At 47.9% G+C, this 19,926-nt stretch overlaps 8 protein-coding genes across 8 annotated transcripts; 4 read left to right on the top strand and 4 right to left on the bottom strand.

Moving 5' to 3' along the window:
- Nucleotides 1-34: 34 nt before the first annotated feature.
- PTH2 (Peptidyl-tRNA hydrolase) lies at nucleotides 35-768 on the top strand (the record flags this gene model as incomplete). The annotated part of the gene is made up of 2 exons (XM_031145073.1): nucleotides 35-350; nucleotides 461-768. 2 exons carry the CDS (start codon nucleotides 35-37, stop codon nucleotides 766-768), a joined length of 624 nt encoding a protein of 207 aa, XP_031009891.1.
- A 1,515-nt stretch (nucleotides 769-2,283) lies between these two features.
- On the top strand, nucleotides 2,284-5,095 carry TRI12 (Trichothecene efflux pump; the record flags this gene model as incomplete). The annotated part of the gene is made up of 15 exons (XM_031145072.1): nucleotides 2,284-2,446; nucleotides 2,556-2,569; nucleotides 2,616-2,694; nucleotides 2,748-2,874; nucleotides 2,923-3,011; nucleotides 3,063-3,104; nucleotides 3,154-3,319; nucleotides 3,426-3,597; nucleotides 3,653-3,738; nucleotides 3,921-4,051; nucleotides 4,102-4,257; nucleotides 4,320-4,388; nucleotides 4,539-4,671; nucleotides 4,725-4,795; nucleotides 4,878-5,095. 15 exons carry the CDS (start codon nucleotides 2,284-2,286, stop codon nucleotides 5,093-5,095), a joined length of 1,716 nt encoding a protein of 571 aa, XP_031009892.1.
- Nucleotides 5,096-6,312: 1,217 nt separating this feature from the next.
- snu66 (U4/U6.U5 tri-snRNP-associated protein) lies at nucleotides 6,313-8,328 on the bottom strand (the record flags this gene model as incomplete). Its single annotated transcript, XM_031145071.1, has 2 exons — nucleotides 6,313-7,484; nucleotides 7,542-8,328. The coding sequence occupies 2 exons, from the start codon at nucleotides 8,326-8,328 to the stop codon at nucleotides 6,313-6,315; spliced, it is 1,959 nt and encodes a 652-aa protein (XP_031009885.1).
- A 2,089-nt stretch (nucleotides 8,329-10,417) lies between these two features.
- Nucleotides 10,418-12,738, top strand: gla-1 (Glucoamylase; the record flags this gene model as incomplete). Its single annotated transcript, XM_031145070.1, has 5 exons — nucleotides 10,418-10,748; nucleotides 10,828-11,194; nucleotides 11,244-11,552; nucleotides 11,605-11,960; nucleotides 12,065-12,738. 5 exons carry the CDS (start codon nucleotides 10,418-10,420, stop codon nucleotides 12,736-12,738), a joined length of 2,037 nt encoding a protein of 678 aa, XP_031009886.1.
- A 910-nt stretch (nucleotides 12,739-13,648) lies between these two features.
- UREG (Urease accessory protein G) lies at nucleotides 13,649-14,671 on the bottom strand (the record flags this gene model as incomplete). The annotated part of the gene is made up of 2 exons (XM_031145069.1): nucleotides 13,649-14,285; nucleotides 14,496-14,671. The coding sequence occupies 2 exons, from the start codon at nucleotides 14,669-14,671 to the stop codon at nucleotides 13,649-13,651; spliced, it is 813 nt and encodes a 270-aa protein (XP_031009883.1).
- A 481-nt stretch (nucleotides 14,672-15,152) lies between these two features.
- Nucleotides 15,153-16,187, bottom strand: B1D1.150 (putative vesicular-fusion protein sec17-like protein; the record flags this gene model as incomplete). The annotated part of the gene is made up of 4 exons (XM_031145068.1): nucleotides 15,153-15,567; nucleotides 15,619-15,925; nucleotides 15,975-16,098; nucleotides 16,155-16,187. The coding sequence occupies 4 exons, from the start codon at nucleotides 16,185-16,187 to the stop codon at nucleotides 15,153-15,155; spliced, it is 879 nt and encodes a 292-aa protein (XP_031009884.1).
- A 261-nt stretch (nucleotides 16,188-16,448) lies between these two features.
- LHYA1_G000073 (uncharacterized protein) lies at nucleotides 16,449-17,075 on the top strand (the record flags this gene model as incomplete). The annotated part of the gene is made up of 1 exon (XM_031145067.1): nucleotides 16,449-17,075. The coding sequence occupies one exon, from the start codon at nucleotides 16,449-16,451 to the stop codon at nucleotides 17,073-17,075; it is 627 nt and encodes a 208-aa protein (XP_031009889.1).
- A 74-nt stretch (nucleotides 17,076-17,149) lies between these two features.
- Nucleotides 17,150-19,441, bottom strand: LHYA1_G000072 (uncharacterized protein; the record flags this gene model as incomplete). The annotated part of the gene is made up of 3 exons (XM_031145066.1): nucleotides 17,150-18,050; nucleotides 18,148-18,895; nucleotides 18,964-19,441. 3 exons carry the CDS (start codon nucleotides 19,439-19,441, stop codon nucleotides 17,150-17,152), a joined length of 2,127 nt encoding a protein of 708 aa, XP_031009890.1.
- Between the last annotated feature and the right edge of the window lie 485 nt (nucleotides 19,442-19,926).

Below are 19,926 nucleotides of genomic sequence, written 5' to 3'. Positions count from 1 at the left end.
ATCCCAAAAGCCTTACCACACCGCCACAGTCAGTATGGCAGATCGTACACCGCCAACCCCTGTGGCAATGCTCATAGGCACTGCCATTATCGCAGGAATCAGCGGGTACATGATCGGAATCGCATCGTCTCTCGGCTTCTTGCCCATACCATTCGCGACTAAAACGGCCCCTACCCGCGGCATTTCCAACTACGACGACGAGGAAGAAAGCGAAGAAGAGGATATCGACGAGTCCATACTCGACCATGCCCCCAATTGGTCCAACGGGCTCGATGCAGACAAGAGGGATGGCCTCCGAGCTCCCTCACTCAATGCAGCACGGAAGCAACAGGCATTGTTGGAAGAAGACAGTAACGAAGAATGCAAGCTCGTTCTAATCGTACGGACGGATCTAGGAATGTCGAAAGGCAAGTTCTTGTATCTCAGTTGTCCACATTTAAACTAGCTAACCTTCTTTTAGGCAAAATTGCAGCCCAGTGTTCGCACGCTACACTTGCCTGCTACAAGAACTTCCTCAAGAATACCCCAAAATCACCACTCCTCCGCCGTTGGGAAACACAAGGCCAAGCAAAAGTCGCTCTTCAAGTTAAGAGCGAAGAAGAGTTAGACGTATTGCAAGCCACGGCCATCAGTATGGGCTTGGTTGCTGAGGTTATTGCGGATGCCGGTAGGACGCAGATTGCCAGTGGCAGCCATACTGTGTTAGGGATTGGGCCTGCGCCAAAGAGCCTCATTGATAAAGTCACTGGGAAATTAAAGCTACTCTAGAGAGTAGGTTGGAGGAGGGAATGAGGAGATGAGAGCATACAAAGCGGGCGTCACGGGCTTTTAAAAATGGTATTTGTAAGGCGTTGGAGGATCCGTATCCAAGCTCGCATTGTATGGAAAAGTTCTGGAGTCTAAAGAGTCCCCTTCGCAAATCGATCGTACCTACCATGAGACTCGAATACCAAGTCAAATCGCTTTGCAAGTCTCCAGCGCGCTCAACAACTTTGGAAAAGTTTGTTAGGGAAATCCCGAAATTTTGAGCACGAGAACGAGGACGCATCTACATATCGTCGGTAACAATTACCGGGAAAGTCAAGCATGGCTTATAAACTACATCCAACCCTACGTAGTTGCAATTTTTAGTCTTGATTAATCCCGGGCATTATCAAGCACTGTCTTCTGGCGAATGGAATTCATTCAGGATCAATCAACTAAAGCCGAGTGGCGAATTTAAACAAGCTGCTACGATACTTTTTGAGTGCCCTCCAGCGACGACTGTTGAGGCTACAAACACGCAAGGAACAAATTATGCGGCGCCCTACATCTCACCAACTGCATCTAGTGTGTATCTAGTAATGAACAACGAACCTGACCGAGGGCTGTTTGCGGAGTTTTAAAATAGAAATATGGCTCGCAGATTCAGCAGATGACTGCAGCAGACATGGCGGGCCAGATGGACTCGCGGAGTACAGTAGGGTATTGTTGTTGTTGTCCAGTGGCGGGGAAGGAGTGGAGTGGATCCCCATTTTGCGGGGTACGGTATAAGTATGCCTGTACAGTACAAGTAGTTCTGTGGGGTTGACGCGAGGGGAGCCCAGCCCTGTCCCTGTTAACTTTGCAATGTACGGCAGGATTCCAGCTTCTTCTTTACCTTTCATTTCGTCCCATCTCACCGCTTCTCCCAAACCTGAAACACATACAACACAAGCTGCTGCTTTCAACATACAATTTGGAACACAAAATACCACGCTGCGGCTGCACTTTTCATTGCCATGCAGTGAAGTGCAGTACAATACGGAATGATTCCGATGCTGCGTGAGCTTTCGATCGCCCATTGCATTGCTTCTATTGGCTAGAATCGCATAATGGAACCAAGGTTGTGATCCTAGAACTCACACTCATCCCTTCTGGTGGGTCTTGCGGCCCCTCCCCTCCTTCCTTCCATCGGGCAGCCTAATGCATGTCCAATGAAAGTCTGTTGTGGTCCATAGAGGCACGGATTTTGCTCTGAATTGAATATAGTGTCACCGGCCATGATTTCTTGCAGCGTATTGCAAGCGCCAAAACACCATGTCTGCGGGGAATGGGAGTCCACAGCCAGGGAAGTAGTTTCATGAACGCCAGCCGCGGTCATATTCTCTTCGAGTGAGGGGTTCCCGGGTCTCTATATTTGCTATCGTTGATAATAAAGGCGAACTGCATTCTCACACGCCGTCCATTGCTTTCCCATCTCTTCAATTGTGTAACTCAACCGCTTTGTCTTGTATTTTGCAAACTTAAATCAAGCTCTCAGCGATGAGTGCCAGCTCAACACCACCTCCAGCCAGCAATAGCTCGGCTGGTGATAAACAACAAGCAGGGGAGGTGGAGAAAATTGTCACCCATGACCAAGTTCCAGGGCATAATAACTACTATGAGAAGAATGGTCTCAGAACGTATGGCGACGGTGAAGACCATGGTGAGCACCTTATCCTTTCTTCTTCTCTCTAGACCCTTCTCTAGATATCTCTCTAATATGTCTCGGGTGCGGGTGCCTTTTCAAGAAACGCGATGCTAACTGCAGACAGACCATGAGCCACCTGTAAGAATCCGCTGTTTCAATGAAAGCGCTTTGCTAAGAAGTCTAGATGTCCTTCAAACGGCTTATGTCCTTGATAGCCATGGCTTTTCTTTGGACTGGTTCCCAAATCCCCGTCTATATATTTGGTAAGTTCAAAGTCCCTGATGGCCTATCAAAAATGCTCACGCACTCGTAATAGGGGGTATCCCCCCATATATCTATTCCGATATTGGCGGAGCTGACCGTTGGATTTGGCTGGTCCTGGCTAACCTGCTCTCACTGGCTGCGGTTTGCCCTTTTGTTGGATCCCTCAGTGATCTGCTGGGGTGAGTTATTACCTCGCAATGATATTGTGTAGCTAACTTGAGTACAAGGCGTCGATACGTTGCACTGATGGGTGGATGTTTCATTATGTTAGGAATGGTGGTTTGCTCCACTGCAAAAGTTATGAATGTTTTCATTGGTAGGAATTACCAAGGAAACACCTGTCAGTTCTCACTAACCGTCCAAATAGGTGGAATGGCTCTGGCAGGCATTGGAGCTGGAATATCTGAGCGTTCGTGATTGTCAACATTCCTAGAAGTGCCATACTGATTTCCAAATAGTCACAGCACTTGCAGCAACATCAGAGTTGGCTCCCACTTCGAAACGTGGCAAATATGTTGCTGTGCTTATCTTCACCATTCTCCCTTTCTGTCCAAGCGTTCTTTGGGGCCAGTTGATTGCAGCACACGCCGGATGGCGCTGGTGTGGACTGCTTTGTGGACTATGGTAAGTCGAATTATGCCCGTGGACTGCGAGTTCTGGCATGTCTCAAGAGCCCGGTTATCTCTTCCGAGTAAAACTCCAGCAGAGTACATACTAATTCGTTGGACAGGGCATTTGTTGGATCCTTGCTCACCCTCATTTTCTACTTCCCACCACCTCGAGTCAACTCAACTGGACTCACCCGCAAGCAGGTTGTAGCACAGATAGACTTCGTCGGAGGCTTCCTCAGTATCTCGGGCATGATTCTCTTCATGGCCGGGATGCAATGGGGCGGATATCAAGTTAGTCTTCATTATCTCGGTCTCCCCGCCCTTTACTGATGATTGTCTTCTTTAGTATAAGTGGAGCTCGGCCCACGTTCTGGCACCTCTACTTCTTGGAGCGGCTCTACTTGTAGCGTTCGGCCTGTGGGAAGCTTATGGGTAAGTCGCCTTTTTCGTGAAAGAGACTCTATTTCGGACGCCTCAGAGCGCGGTTCACTCTCCAGATATGTCATGAGAGTCGACTATTCATGAAAGATTGTCTCAACCTCCGTAGAACAATTTTCTACTCCTAAAATCTACTATGTTAGGATAATACTAACTCGGAGATCTTGACGTTATAGGGCAAAGCATCCAATGTTCCCCTCTCGTCTCAAGCAGGCCCCGCGAATATTAGCTCTCACTTTAGTCATAACTTTTATATCAGGAGCTAACTTCTTCTCGATTATCATGTTTTGGCCAACACAAGCTTTCAGTGAGTGATATCCCATGTAACCCATTCGTGCGGTTGCTTACTTGGGATAGACGTCTATGGTCATGATCCCGTCGGCGTTGGACTTCGTGGACTCCCTGTAGGGTTTTCCATCCTTGCAGGAGCAGTGATCATTCTTTGGTGTCTATCGGTATTCAGGGGAAGAAATAAAGAATTGATGATTATATCCTCTATTCTCATGACGGCTGGTAATTATTCTCCTCGTGCACTTCGTTTTTGATTTTTGATTGCAAGCTGATTCTCCTTGAAGGTTGTGGCGCACTCTCTTGCGCCGACCGAACTAACTTGCATCAGCTTTGGGGAATTCTTGTATTAGCAGGTAAGTTTCCACGTCAGCTTTGGAAGGATGTTTTCCTACTTCGGGCATCTCAGAAGACTCCATTAATGTTTTTTTGAAAACATATGGAACAATTATCAACTCCCAAGATCTACTATATTAGGCAATACTGACCAAGAGGTTGATTACTAGGTCTTGGAATCGGGGGCATTGTGGTACCCGCGTCTATCATTACAACAATTATATGCCCAGATGATCTTATTGCTACCGTCACAGCATTGACTCTTTCGATCCGTGTTATTGGCGGCTCGGTCGGATACTGTGTGTATTACAATGTCTTCCTGAACAAGTTTATTCCCAACGCTACGAAGATGATAGGGGGGTCATGGAGTTAGAGCTCGGCATTGTGAACACGACATATATCGGAGCTGCAATAGAATATACAGCAGGTATGTTACTGCGGATGTCGAAAATATTTCTTCTGATTCTGCTATATAACTAGTTGATGCTAATCCTAATCTATTACATTAGGCGCTCTGCTTCCACTCCTGAAAACGATCCCGGGCATCGAAGGCAACGATACGGCGTATGAAATGGTTGTCTTGGCCGGCCAGGAGGCATTCGCTGCATCGTACAAATATGTTTATTTCGCTAGCATTGCGTTCGGAGCAGTCGGTATACTGGCAGCGTGCTTCCTGGGCGACATCGGTCAATATATGGACGATCATGTGGCAGTAGTCATGCATTAGTGAGGAGAGGGCTTAAGATCGGTAGATATTAGAACGAGGAAGCAGTCTGGACTAGAAACCCTGGCGATAATCCAGATAGATGGATGTGGGAGCTGACTGTCGCTGTATTTAAAGGGTTTCTAGAGTCGTAATATTTGATCAAGATCACAAGTCGCTTCGTTTGATCTTGTGGTAATGCCACGTCGTGAGCTTTGAAATCCCCTGCTTGATTACCAACCACGACCATCCATGGCTCGAGAGTAAAAGAAAAGACATCTCGTTTCACATAGACATCGCATCGCGTCCCAAATACTAGAATCTGATTCTTTTTCCACATTACGATTTGCAGTTGTGGTGCCATGTTTAGTAGCACGTTAATAAATTCCAGCTGCTTTCTACAAATAAACACACCACTTGTCGCTGCGAAACTCACTGCGTGACGTTCACTGTGACCTCTATAGAGACTCAGGCACTTGCAGCTGTAACTTGACAAGCGTAAGGAGGACTAAGGCTGTGCTGTCTAACAATCGCTACGTCTGCGGAGCCTTTCTCCGCTATGTTAGTACTAATATCCGTCAGGTTGGGGGCTGAAGCTCACAGGTTTACTACTATATTAGAGGTTATCCATTCTTTTAGTATCTAAAAGGTGTTCTAGTTTGTCTCACGTACATACTTTGGACATTATTTAGAGACTCTGTTATTGTATTGAGCTCCCCAGATGCGGTGATTGCCTTCTTGAATACTAAGTGTGGTGTAGCCTCCTATCCGCGCTTCGTTCACCCAAGGAAATAAAAGCAAAAGGATTGAGTGGACTTCCCCATTTCCAAGAGGACAAAAGATTCCCATAAATATATAGAAGAGGCTTTCGGCATTATAACTCCCGGACAGTTATAGAGACTCGCAAGGCTCACTTGACCTGCTATAGTAGGAACTTGGCGGGAACTAGCGACTTTGCTTCTCGCCAGAAATGTTTTTGCGTGTGCTCCGACTTTGGATATACGCAGAGAGTAGAAGAATACCATTCTATAGGGTAGGAGTAAGATGAACGCTTCAGGGAAAGTTATGAATCACATCTGGCCTCAAACCTAAATCCGTTAGTCTTGACAGGTAAACTCACATGGTCACCCAAGTGAGGGCTTGACACGGTGCACTTTCCCACGGTTTTGTCAGCAATGAATAAGCCTAAGTACAGTGTAAGGAGGTTGCACCTTTTTACTAATATCAAACTCATGACTCCATCATGCCAATCTGACGCCTGCCTGTCTCTGTTTCTTGAGTTGTTGGGCCGTCGCTCCACTCATTCCACCCATGCTGCCGTCCAATGAACTCTGTGCTTCCCTTCGCTTCTCGTCCTCGATCTTCTTGAGCATCTTCTCAGTCTTCTGTTTGCCGCTTCCTTTGCCGTGAAATTGATGGGACATGTGCTTAAATGCTTCCTTTTGGTTCATGCTCCGGCCATATTCATCAATGTACTTCAACTCAACATTCGGTTTGTATGCTTTGTTAAAATGCTCAGCAAGTTGACGTGATTCTTGTTGATCACGATAGTTGTTTTGAGACCTGGCGTAATCTTCCTTTTCTCGAGCAGACATCCGGTCCAGGCGCCCGGTCGCACGATCCCGTTCTCTCTGCAAGCGAGCCTTCTTCTCCGCTTCTGCTTCTTGCCGTTGCTTTTCGGCCAAAAACAACTGCTTCGACCTGAAGATGGCATTGAGGTCTCCAGACTCCTCGGTCTTGATAATGCCTCTTTCTTTCAAGAGTTTCAAGGTTGATCCCAAACCTCTGTCAAGTGTGGCCTCTCGTTCCAAACCTGTCTCCGTCATATCCTCAGACGTAGAAGTCTCTCGGTTGAGTCGAGCAGCCAGATCGTCCTCATCCTCAATATCTGCATAGGATCGGTCCATGTTGACATCACCCTCTTCATCCGAATCCGCTCCCATGGCCGTGACTCCTTCGATTGTGCGAGATGTCGATCTCTGCTTGGGCTCTGGAGCTACTGGTTTCTGGAGGTTCGCAACGAACTCAGACGTCTCATCAATTACTAAGCCAGCCGGTCCATCCTCTGCCTCTACATCTGCAGTAGCTAATGCCTCTTCTTGCATTTGTTGAACGAGCTCTTCCGGTCGTAGCTTCTTGCGTTTCTTAAGAGCATTTCTCCGTTGAGCAGCAAGAGAGGCTTGAAGATCATCGTCATCTACGAAAGACGTATCCTGAAAGGTTCGCTTCTTAGCAAGTGGCTGGTCAATATCCATAGCGTTGCCAATCTCTTCGGGTACATCTGCGGCTTCGACAGCTGGGAAGACGTCGTCCTCGTCCACGGCCTTTTGACGTGTAGACTTGGCCTTTTTCTTCTTTGGCTTCTTGATCTTAATCTGGGAAATATCGAGATAGTCGGACTTTGGTTCATCCTCTGTAGCACTCGTTAGTAAATGGATAGATCGAAAATCTGAGAATTGATTAAACTGACTGAAGATGTCTAGGCTGAAGGCTTTGGGCTTCACTTTCTTCGTGGCACCAGTCTCAAGAACGGCTTCTGTTGTGCTGCCTTGGCCATCAAGCGTAAACTTTTTGCCCTTCTTGCCGTCGATTTCTTCATCGTAATGTGCCAAGATGCTCTGTTCGCCATCCTCGGTGTCGTTAGGATTATAAACAGGCTTCTTTTTCTTGAGCTCCAACTTCTCGTTGAGCCTTTCCCTCTCACGTAGGTCTATATTCTCGAGCTCATCGCCACTTTCTTCATTCTGGTCGATAGTGGTGTCTTTCAGCGTTAAGACTTGATCCTCGCCCTCTTCGAAAGTATCGAGTTCATGTCCGACTTTGACGCCTGCTAGGTCCTTTGCAGTATATTCGGCGGCCTTTTCGGCGTCCGCCAACTCTTGTTCTCTCTTCCGGGCCTTCTCGATTTCCTTTTGCCGCTTCTTCTGCTTGAGCAGCCAGCTTTTCGCATCTAATTCCCCCTCGTCGTCTCCTAAACCTTTGCCTTCCAGTTTCGAAAATCGTTTTGAGGCATCTCTTGCCTTTTTAATGGCCTCGGTTTTGGCATCGCGCTTCCTCCTGGCCTCTTCTGCCTCCTGCAATTTGCGATAGTTATCGTAGCCTTCTGCTTGTCGACTTTCGAGAGTACTGCCCACGTCCTCATCGGTAGGCGATGCGGCTTCCTTGAATACGGGGCCGGCTCCGGGAACGGGGAGTGGCTTCATGCCCAGAGACACCCGTAACCTGTTGGTCTCCTCGATGGAGATTGCGTCGGCCATGGCGGATGATTATGAAGGCGCAAGATAGGGTAGGGCTGTTGAAAGTAACTTGACGGAAATCGGTCGCAGTCACCACGCATTAAGGCAGAGTGGTGGTCTAGTCAGGATTATGTAAGCTGTTCAAATTTGACTGGTGCACAAAGAAAGAACGCTAGCGGCCGCGCCTTCAAAATTTTAATGATAACCTTCTTTCCCGCGAACTTCTTCCTCTTCTCTTCTTTTCCACAACCACAGATCTGTGTCCAGCGATCCTTCCAACTCCGGTTGTGAGGTTGATTTCTGCGGCAGTTCGTTCGTCCTATGGAGCCATCAACCTTCACAGGTACATCATGATGTCAATCATCCGATCGACAGATCTCAGAGTAATCGGTCCTTACGAAGCTTGAGCTCGTCGCAAGACTTGAGCTCAGTGGACGAGTGTACTGAGGGCGTAAAATTCCAAGCCGCCTTGAGACCGTTGGTCCATGACGCTGCCGATAAACCTTTACCTGCCTACATATCATCGCTTGGGGAAATACTATCGAAATTGACTGCCCACGGGCTCAGGCAACGCCATCGACGGCCATATTGCGGGGGATTTGGGATTGGGGGGATAACTTTTTTAACGAATGCCGATGACGGGAATACAACGCGGATGTTTGCATGACTTGGGGTTTTCATATCAATATAGAGATATTAGCTGGATTCATTGTTGGATGCGTTCTGAAACAGGGTCGGCGCTCAACCGTGATGCCTCCAGTACATCAGACAGAAGGCCCGATACCGTGATTGTATATCTGCATCTGCTCTACCTGCAGCTGGCCAGTTTTAATGGTCTGGTTAAATTGTCTGCCGTGGTTGACGGCTTGTTCCGCTGGTATGGCTTGGACTATACAGTAGCTTGCAAGTAGTGTAGGTGTGTGTTCATTGCTCATGTAGACTTCCCTCGGACTGCAACATATATATAGCTTTTTAAATGGTTGCTTGTACTGTACTCGCACCTATCTTTTATCAAATAAGTGAGTCTCTTTGCAAAGCCGATACTATGAAAAATGGCAAGCTACTGTATAGAGGGGGGACGAGAAACGGAGAGAATTCCTGACAGTTCCCGTAGCCGAGTCTCTTGAGATGTAAACGGTCGTTCCTCGGTGTGGCTTTTCTTGCATTGAAGATTGAGAGAAGCAGAAGTGTATCACTGTCCCCGCCCCCAACGCCTAATGTCTGCTGGCCACATGGGAACTTATGCCAATTCTTTGACACAGTGCCGCGGCTCCTGTAGACCCCAACATTTCCGTTCCTTGGGACAGGGTAGAGGCAAACCAGGGTATATATTAAAGTTGAAAGTAGTCAGTCTAGATATAACTTCTTCGTGCAAGGGCCTAGGGAACGGACCGATAGGGGGTTTACCTAGTTGTGGGGAAGGGGAACCCCGCCGACATAGCGTAGTAGTGTAGACTGAACTCTGCGGGGTACTGTAACTATTCCGTATGGGTGATTGATGGAAAGGTAGATCTAGGTAGTCTAAGGCCTGTACATCTTGCATCTACCTACCTAGGGACGGAGTATAGCTGATATTCTGTTCCTGTTCTTACCTATACCACAATAGCGTTTTACCGTGTTACTTTGATGCTCTAAACCCACCAATCACCCCCGGCGCCTTGCACATATATCACATATACCTGTGTAGCATGTAGACAGGCGGAGGACTTGTTGCGCCTCAATCGGAACTGACTGCCGAATGCGATAGAATTGTGAGCATACCCCCCCAGGTACCTTACTCGGACTCCGGAGTAGGTACTGAGGTATTCTGCCCAACCAATCATTTTGTCGTACCTTGCAGTCGTATAGCAACTGTGCTGTCCTCGGTACGGCAGGTAGATTTATGCGTTGTGTTGCTTGTGGCGGGCCTTCTTGATCGGGACTCGTTTAACGTCATCGCAGCTCTAGAAGCACCGAAGATTGTATACTCGAGCACTCTCCCCGCCAGCTTCATGTGGCCAAGGCAATAGCGACGGCCATCTCGGCCATACTCCAGAATCTCAACGGCAACGTGTGCCAGATTGAGAAGCATCTCCTAAGTGAGCCGCGAAACTCTTGATATAAAGTCAAGATGGCGGCTCTTCCATTCTTCTCCTCCCTCAGTAACCTCAATTTCAACCTTACCTCTCTCGCTCTTGTTACCCAGCCCATCATGTATTCCCTAAGTCCTCTTGTACTAGCTGGCACTTTAGTCCTGCAGACTGTGTTTGGTCTACCCGATCCAAGCAGAGTCAAGGAGCGCGACGCCGAGATCCTCAAACGCTCTGTCGACTCATTCATTGCTACCGAAAGTCCTATTGCACTATCCGAGTTGCTATGTAACATCGGGGCCGATGGAGCTTGCGCTCCAGGTGCCAAGTCGGGCATCGTAATTGCGTCTCCCTCGCAAGACAATCCAGACTGTACTTGAGCCATCTCTCTCATCTCCCCCGCCTCTCATTTCAGTCAACTCTTGATCAAGAGCTTGCTGACAATCCGAAGACTTCTATACATGGACACGTGATTCCGCTCTCACCTTCAAGTGTATTGTGGACACCTTCATCAACAGCTATTCCTCGTCACTGCAGACTGAGATTGAGAACTATATCAGTGCTCAAGCCTACCTCCAAACGGTTTCCAACCCTAGCGGTGATCTCTCAAGCGGGGGCCTGGCAGAGCCAAAGTTCAACGTTGATGAAACTGCCTTCACGGGAAGCTGGGGAAGACCTCAACGTGATGGACCTGCTCTCCGTGCCACGGCTCTAATCGCCTACTCCAAATGGCTAATCAACAACGGATACACGTCCACGGCCACCTCGCTGGTTTGGCCAATTATCCAGAACGATCTCAGTTATGTTACACAATACTGGTATGGAGTAGCTTTCATCTCCTAATTCTGCTTCTAATTAGTCTTGTAGGAACAACACAGGATATGACCTCTGGGAAGAGGTTTCTGGCTCTAGCTTTTTCACCATTGCCGTACAGCACAGAGCTCTGGTAGAGGGTAGCGCTTTGGCGACTCAACTTGGAAAGTCATGTACCTATTGTGACTCTCAAGCCCCACAGATATTATGCTTCTTGCAGAGTTTCTGGGGTTCTTCTCAAGGATACATACTTGCAAATATCAACGAAAACAATGGCCGGACCGGTAAAGATGCCAATACCTTGCTTGGCTCCATCCATACATTTGACCCAGCCGCTGGCTGTGATGCAAGCACATTCCAACCGTAAACCTTTATACTACTGACCACGTAATACGGCCTGCTAACTTCCGTCTAGATGCTCAGATCGCGCTTTAGCCAATCATAAAGTTGTGACTGACTCATTCCGGTCTATCTATACCATCAACTCGGGAATCGCCGAGGGCGTAGCTGTTTCTGTAGGGCGATATGCAGAAGACAGCTATCAAGGTGGCAATCCCTGGTATCTTAACACTTTGGCTGCAGCTGAGCAACTTTACGATGCCCTATATACTTGGAACAAGCAGGGGTCTATCACTGTGACTGCAACGTCTTTGGCCTTCTTCCAAGACTTGAGCTCTTCTGTGACTGCTGGAACCTATTCATCAACCTCCTCAACATACACAACGTTATACAATGCGGCCAAAAGCTACGCCGATGGATATGTCAATATCGGTAAGTGATCGAACAGCGCATTCCTTTTACGTCCCTTCTACTACTATTGTCTCTGTTTCGAGGTTACATGAAGAAATAAACGCTGACCACGGATTTACCCACAGTGGCTACATATGCCCAATCTAACGGATCTCTTGCTGAGCAGTTCTCCCGATCAACCGGGGCCCCACTCTCAGCCCGCGATCTTACATGGTCATATGCTTCCTTCTTGACGGCAGCAGCTCGCCGAGCGGGAGTGGTACCCTACTCATGGGGAGAGCCAAGCGCGTCCAGTGTGCCTTCAACTTGTTCTTCTACCTCCGCCTCCGGAACTTATTCGACAGCCCCAACAGGCACATGGCCTCCTAGTCAGACTCCAAGCGGTGGAGTTACTACAACCACATCGTCTTCGAGTACCAGTACAGGATCTGGAACTACTACAACTACATCATCTAAAAGCACATCCACAAGCTGCGCTGCTGCTGCCACAGTAGCTGTCACATTTGACGAGATTGTGACCACAGTGACTGGCCAGACAATCAAGGTTGTAGGAAACGTGGCTGCCCTTGGAAGTTGGGATACCGCCAGTGCCGTTGCTCTTTCCGCTGATCAATACACTTCCTCGAACCATCTTTGGCATGGTAGTGTCAGTCTTGCGGCAGGGACGGTGATTCAGTACAAATATATCAATGTTGCTTCGGGCGGAACTGTCACTTGGGAGGCTGATCCGAACCATACTTATACTGTTCCTGCAACATGTTCTACGGCTGCTGCTGTGAGTAATACATGGCAAAGTTAAGGATGAATGTGGCTTGCAAAAATTGAGGTTGAGAGGTTGAGAGGTTGAAATTGAGATTGTAGTCGCAGGTCCCGAGGGAGAGGGAAAGCACACACGGAGACAGAATGCAGGTCGGAACTTTACGGGCATTGGATCATTCGTTCTTAGTGTACATACTTATCGTACCCTTCATTATCCTTCCTAAAACCATCCCTCGAAATTCTTCAATCCTTCTTATCAAGTCGTTAAGTTCTGTTCCAAAGACGACCGCCGAACACGCGAAACCCCAGTACCCCCTTCCCGTTCTACAGTAACACCTACAGTACACTTTCATAACCATGAAATTTCTCTCTGAATCTGAAAATCAAACACCTTTAGAGAAGCTATGAAAGAAAGAAAAGAGAGTTTTTATACGTCGGCTTCGAGCTAAGAATTTCATCTACTGTGTAGCAAATTGAGTTGCAAAGGGTTTTGTTTTATTTCGTAACGATGTATGTCGAAGAATTCAGACTGACGGAAATATCTAGCGTTTGTTGGTTTATTGCTTTGTAGAATAACGGTAGTTGTATGACGCAAGGTTTGTTGTGACTGACAGATGAAGATGAAGATGAAGATGAAGATGAAGATGGAGCTATATGAGGTGGGTGTATACTGAGCACTGGATCTTTCGGCACGGTACCTCATTGATATGTTATCCATTCATTGGGGGTTTATTAAACGCCATCTCGGTGGTCAATACCCGAGAAGCAGATGCTTCTTTGCTATGGCTTCCTTTTCACGTCGTTAATTTCCGGTCTTTTTAGTTTGTAATATTGTGATAGACAATAGGTATAGTTTATAGGCTCGAGACACTTAGTTTTTCTTTGACCATCTAACCATGTTCGGTATTAATTAAAAAGCTATTATCTGCCATATTCATTTTCTCATACCTCTACTTCAGCTCCTCCAAGCCGGGTGTGCCCTTTGGTCCTCCTCGTTGCGTACTAACCGCTCCCGCACCACTTCCTCTCCACGCACTCTCAATCAGACCAACAATATGATCGACTCCCTTCCCTTTCTTGACCTGCGCAAAGATGGTCGGGCCACCCTCTCTCATCTTCCTCGAATCCCGATCCATCACCTCCAAATCTGCGCCCACGGCTTCAGCCAAATCCGTCTTGTTCACAACCAACAGATCACTCTGCGTAATCCCCGGTCCGCCTTTCCTCGGGATCTTGTCCCCACCACTAACATCGATGACATAGATGATAAAATCCGCCAACTCGCGCGAGTAATTTGCAGCCAGGTTATCCCCGCCGGACTCAATGAGCAAGATGTCCGATGTGAACTCCCGGTGCAGGTCCTCCAGGGCGGCCAGGTTGGCCGAGATATCTTCCCGCACAGCGGCGTGGGGACAGCCGCCTGTTTCAATGGCCCGGATGCGCGACGCCGGAAGAGCGAGGTTCTTGGTGAGGAACTCGGCGTCTTCGCGCGTGAAGATGTCGTTTGTCACGGCGGCTATGGAGTATTTCTCTCGTAGAGCTAGGCATAATGCGAGCATGAGAGCTGTCTTTCCGGAGCCGACGGGTCTGCGAAAGGAATCCCATTAGTTTTTCTAGATCTTTGTTTACTTCGCTTGATTGGCTGACTGGAATAGGGGGAATAGAAATAGGGGCTTCGGCATGGGTACGAGTACGAGGCACGTGTATGGCCCCGCCCGCCTTGAAATATGGAGGGGTAGTCGAGCAGATGCGGAACCATGGATGGATGGGCAGACATATTAATTGTGCAGTACTTACCCTCCAATTCCAACAGTAAAAGCACGTTCAGACCAGTTTCTTCCCTCGATGATGGGCATCTCGCGGCCCATATAGCTGCCCGGTCCGTCGAGGATCTCGTGGGTGTGGCCATGGTCTTCTGCGGGGTTGTCATGGGAGTGAGAACCTCCGTTTTCATGAGAATGTGAGTGTGCCATGTTTTGGGCCGGAGAAGTAGGTGGGTGAAATTTTGTAGGGGAATGGAACGGCTCTCTTTCCTCTAGAGGTACAGTGACTTCAAAATCGTGAAAGACGGAAGTAACTAAGTTACAAATGGTCAAGCTAGACCTTGAAGGTCTAGAATATTGACACGTGATCGTAGCTATCAAAACTGTACACTTGTATTGGCATCGCTGTTTCAAAAGAAAATTCATTTTTATTCTCGGGGTTACTGACGCTATTGGCAAATGTAAGATTCTGTTGTGAGGTATTGTATCGCATCGTCGGTTGGAAGGATCAGCGGATGTATATATGCTCGAGTCCAAGCCCGAAATATTGCACTACATCTTGGATCCCAAAACCTTGATCATAATAAAGCACAGTTGTTGAGTTCATATTCCATGCTATATTGAGTAAAGATATTCCCAAGTTGTTCACATTGAACCCAATGAACCTGAACGCCCGATCATCCACACCCACTCAGGAGAAGTCTTCTCCCTTCTCTTCAATAGCATTCTTGATTCTCAGAAGTATTGTCGTCTTCCATTTGTCCAACTTGCTCATCTGATCATACTGGAACAACTTGTCCGCGAAGGCTTCTTGGTCCCCAGCCTCTACACATTCGTATAGATCTACGAGCAACTGGTGCTCCCTTGTGCTTGGGAACGTTGGATCCATGTCCCGGTATTTTTCTAGAGCACGATTCGTGGCTACTTGGTCTCCAACGGCAAGATGGCACAACCCTGCCTTCAGAAAGTAATCTTTCACTGACCATTTCATAAGGTTGTTGGAGACAGCAGATGCCGAGACCTTGTCAAAATGCTCTATAGCTTTGTAATAGTCACCTTCCATAGCTGCTAGATCGGCCACCTTAAGGAAGAGTTTATTTGCCAATCTATATTTCCGTTAGTCTAGTCCAAATCTCGGAAAATTAGAGTAAAGGTACGCTTCAGCATTATCACTCTCAAACCAACTTGCAGCAAGTTCGTAACTCTCCATAGCCTTCTTCATGTCCCCGATCTCAGTCTCGTAGACCTCCGCCAAATTCTGTTTGTGTGTAGCCGCCCTCCTGAAATTCCCCTTTGACGTGTAGTGATTGATCGCGACATCTAAGCATCTTGCTGCATCTAGGGGATCTGTCTTTCGGTATACTTTGAAAGCCTCCGTAAGCGTGTTTGCCGCATCATCTGGCTCGTTCAATTTGGTGGTCTGGATATTTGCGGCCTTCTCGAATGCTTGCCCGGCTTCTTTGTCTGTAGAGATGGTTAGGCCTAGGGGTTGAATGGGGGAGGGAATGTGTACTTTGCTTCGCCATCCGAAATGCGTTTGCTGCTTGATTATACAACTCGGATGCGCCCTCCCATTTCTCTTGTCGTCCACCGAACAGACTAAATCCTCCTCCCGCACCAGCTTCGGCTTTCTGTGCCTTTCGTGTTGTCAATATTGGCTTATCTGGAGTGTGATGGAGGGGTAGATTGATACCTTTTGCAGAAGCGCCCGGGGATCTTGAGCCATGTTTGAAATTCGAATATGGTACTGGTTGGAGGTTTTTGTAGATGTGGATAGTACGTATTATCTTTGATGCGTTATGCTCAGGTGTTATTATTGTAAACTGAACAAGTGGAGTTTGGGCTGGCTTGAGATCGTTCCAGCTTCGTCAGAGAGGCTCACTAGCGCGAAATGTACAAGGCTGCAGCTACCTGTAGCTAGGTACATTATTATCGGTATTCAACGCGGATTCAATCTCAATTCTTCGGCCCTATACTTCTCACAACAATGTCCGCTTTTATATGCAGGAGCTGTCGAGCTTCCCAACGAACATTGCGACGTTACGGCCCTCAATCAACTCGTGCCTATTCCTCCCTAGCACCACCCAAGGAGCCCCTAGACCTCAAAGACCCCAAACAACCAATCGACGTGGAAGCTCTCCTCTCGAAGCCCACCTGGTCCGTCAAGGAACTCATCCCATCAAACGAAGCAAAGCACGCTGGAGCCCTGGATGTGAAGCCTGAACAGCTACACCACCTACTGCGGCTTTCCGCACTCCCTATGCCAAAGTCCCCACAGGAGGAGAAAGAGATGCTTGGAACACTCGATCTACAATTGCATTTCGTGAGGAAGATGCAGAATGTGGATACAGAAGGCGTAGAGCCGTTGCAGAGTATCAGGGATGAAACCACGAAGGGCAGGGAAGAGGCTACAATTGGGCTGGAAGAATTACGAGATGCACTGGGGAAGGAGGATATTAAAGGGCGGAATAGGAGGCCTAGGAGACGAAGGGAGGTAGTTTATACAGAGGGTGTGGAGGACTGGGATGTACTTGGGACGGCTAGTGAAAAGATCGAGACTCCTGGGGGAAAGTATTTTGTGGTGAGGAGTGGGAAGGCACAGGAGAGCGAATGATACCCGTTGAAACAACATTGTTGGAGTCATGTACTTGTTTTCTATACTATTGACTTGGTTGCTTGTTTCTTCCTTTATTTGAAATGTAATTTCTCCTTGAAATTTTGCATCATGGTTCTCTCCGATTTCTTCTCAACCTCCTTCTCCATTTTTGCAGCCTCTTCATCAGGATCAATAGCTTCGCCCTTCTTCTCCTCTTCCTCTTTACGATCTTGCTCCTCAAGCAAAGCCAATGTCTCTTCTTCCCTGGCAACTTCTCCCTTATCGATGTCCTCGAAACCAATCTTTTCCAAGATGGACCCAGCAAGATATTGTAGGCGAAGATGTCCACTCACCATATCACTCACGTTGACATTCTCTATTCCCTTCACGTCTTGGACCTCTTGTAGCCCAGCTACTCCATATTGGATACTGCTGGTTCTGTACAGGAAAGCTAAGATGTAGTCATTCTCGGAATAGACATTGATGAGACGCCCCGAAACGACGCTTCTCATTGCACGCCAAGGAGCAGCATCTGAAGGTGCCGGTGTGCCAACCAGAACGGCCGATTCGACTAGACCAAACGCTCTCCGTTCTGCAAGACTCATTAAGCAGGAATATATCATCCTAGCACCTAGACTGTAACCAATGAGTGTTACTGGACGTTCGCCTTGCGCCTTATTGATAAGAGCGTCAGCAAGAACTAAGCCAGCCTTGTCTGCTCGGTTTTTGGCAACTGAGAAGGGATTATCAACGACTTTTGAGACCTTCAGTAACGCAATTGGCCAAAGTGCGTCCATTAAACTGGCGAAGATTGTGCGGGCGATGATTTCCTTTTTGGCAACTGTATGTTGGGTTAGTGTGAGATTTCGCAGAATTGATGAGAGCAGCGCGGAGCCTTGAGACATGCTAAGCACGCGCATTTCGTAAGCAAATTTCAACGTACCAGTCCATGCCGCACTCTTTACCACAGATTCCATGGATGATCCGAGTTTACTAATGTTTAGAATTAGTATTTGGTGGTGCAGTCATTCCAGGGGGGGAATCTGGAAAAGGACTATATTCAATGAAACCAAACAATGAAATTGCCTACGTCAACGCTTCAAGTTCCCATCTCAGGGCGAATACTTCACTCTCGTGGCCCAAAGCCCGCCAGGGAGTGATTATATCCTCTTTCTGAGTCAGCCATCCACTGATGCCAATGGTTACTCTCAATCTTCGATCTTCAGGCTTGGGATCTTGATGCTTGGAGCCATTCAAGGGCAAAAAGGCGAAGTCCTCGACTTCTTTGGCATATGCGTCCATCATTTTGCTCGTCATTCCAGCACCATAAGCACCGAATAAACTCCCCACAATGACACCACTCTCAGCCAAAGCTCCTAAAAGACCGGCGGCTGTAGTAGCACCCAGCCCTAAGCCACCCATAATCGTCCCAATTGCACCGGCGACGAGAGGAGCAGCGAGACCACCAGTCACTCCAATGACTGCGGCGCCCGCAACACCAGCCAGTCCAACCTTCCATCTCCAAGCAACTTTATTGTCATCGGCACGCTTTTGTGTTTCTTCATTCCCGGACATGCGCTTTGCTGCTTCGAGAAGACCTTGTGCAACCTTAACTTCTTGCTCTGAGAGGATATGGAGTGGAAGGTGGAGAGAGGATGATATGTGGAGGAGTAGAATTCGAGAGTGTGCAGTATAATGCTCTAGCGATAGAAGGAGTAGAAGCATAGCGTGCAGGAGGATGACTCTTTTGTCTTTTGGCAGAGAGTATAGGTGTGTTGAGGTAGGAGGGTAGAGTTCGACTAGGGCAGCATCTGCCTCTTCAATATTGGTATTACGCCCTTGAGAGAAAGTAATAATTAGCAGTCGAATTGTGAAAGAACTCGGGGGACGAATGGAGACTACTCACGAATGACTTTAGTCTCCGTTGGTGGATCAGCGTTAGGCGTAGCTTCCACTGAAGCCTCCTTTACTTTCTCATCGACAACCTCCTTTGGGTTATTGACCACTTGCCCGAGTCTCAAAATGATAGATTCTCGCCATTTGTCGAAGAAATCCAAGGCATCTTTCTTCAGCTCTTTCATTTTTGGAGCCGACAGCTCTTTCTCCCTCTTTTCTTGCAGCTTCCTTGCTTTCTCTTCCTCGTCGGTCTCCTCATGGGCCTTGCTCTGGTCAATGTTAGGATTCTTGTCCCCGACATGAAGGGCTTGTGCAGGTGGTTTCGCAGATCCAATTGAAGCTTCGAACGTTGCTGTGATCTGCTTTCTCATAACCTCCGTTATATTGGCGATAAGAAGGGTTAGCTCGATTTGCTCTTCAGTAGTTAAGATAGTACTGAGATCATCTTTCTGCTTCTCGCTAGAGTCACCCTGCTTTGAGTCTGTCATGATGGCTGATTTTGAATAAACAGAGGAATGGAGGGCGTGGATATGGGGTTTTCCTGTTTGGAAACGCGATGTCTCACGCGCCGTTATCAAGGCAGGCGCAGGACAGGATGACCGATGACGTTACGTTGATGCAAACAGTCACGTGTCATGGATGTATTGGGAACTTCCCAAGGAGAATGGGATGTTCCATGGAGAGTTGAAGATCTCAAGGTAAGAGGTGGGCGGGGGATGGGAAACGGCGTATTTGAAAGGGTGGAAATGTTATCGTAATTCTATATTCGTCGATATGTGTGTTCGGCAACACTGACTGCACCGAACTCCAGAGCCCTGGTCGAGTTTGAAATTCCCATTTCTCTTCATGCGCTGGAAACCGACCGATCATCTTATCCTGTAGTCTTATTCTACTTCTCTCCAGCCTCTTTTCCCCCTTGTTCCTTTGTGGCCTCGCTCACTGTGTCGGTGGAGGGCTTGGTCTTGTCACCAGA

The sequence above is a fragment of the Lachnellula hyalina genome (genome assembly GCF_007821495.1).
Source record: "Lachnellula hyalina strain CBS 185.66 chromosome Unknown contig00001, whole genome shotgun sequence".
Classification (NCBI taxonomy): domain Eukaryota; kingdom Fungi; phylum Ascomycota; class Leotiomycetes; order Helotiales; family Lachnaceae; genus Lachnellula; species Lachnellula hyalina.
Note: the sequence above shows the minus strand (reverse complement) of the source record. Positions and strands in the feature narration are given on the sequence as shown.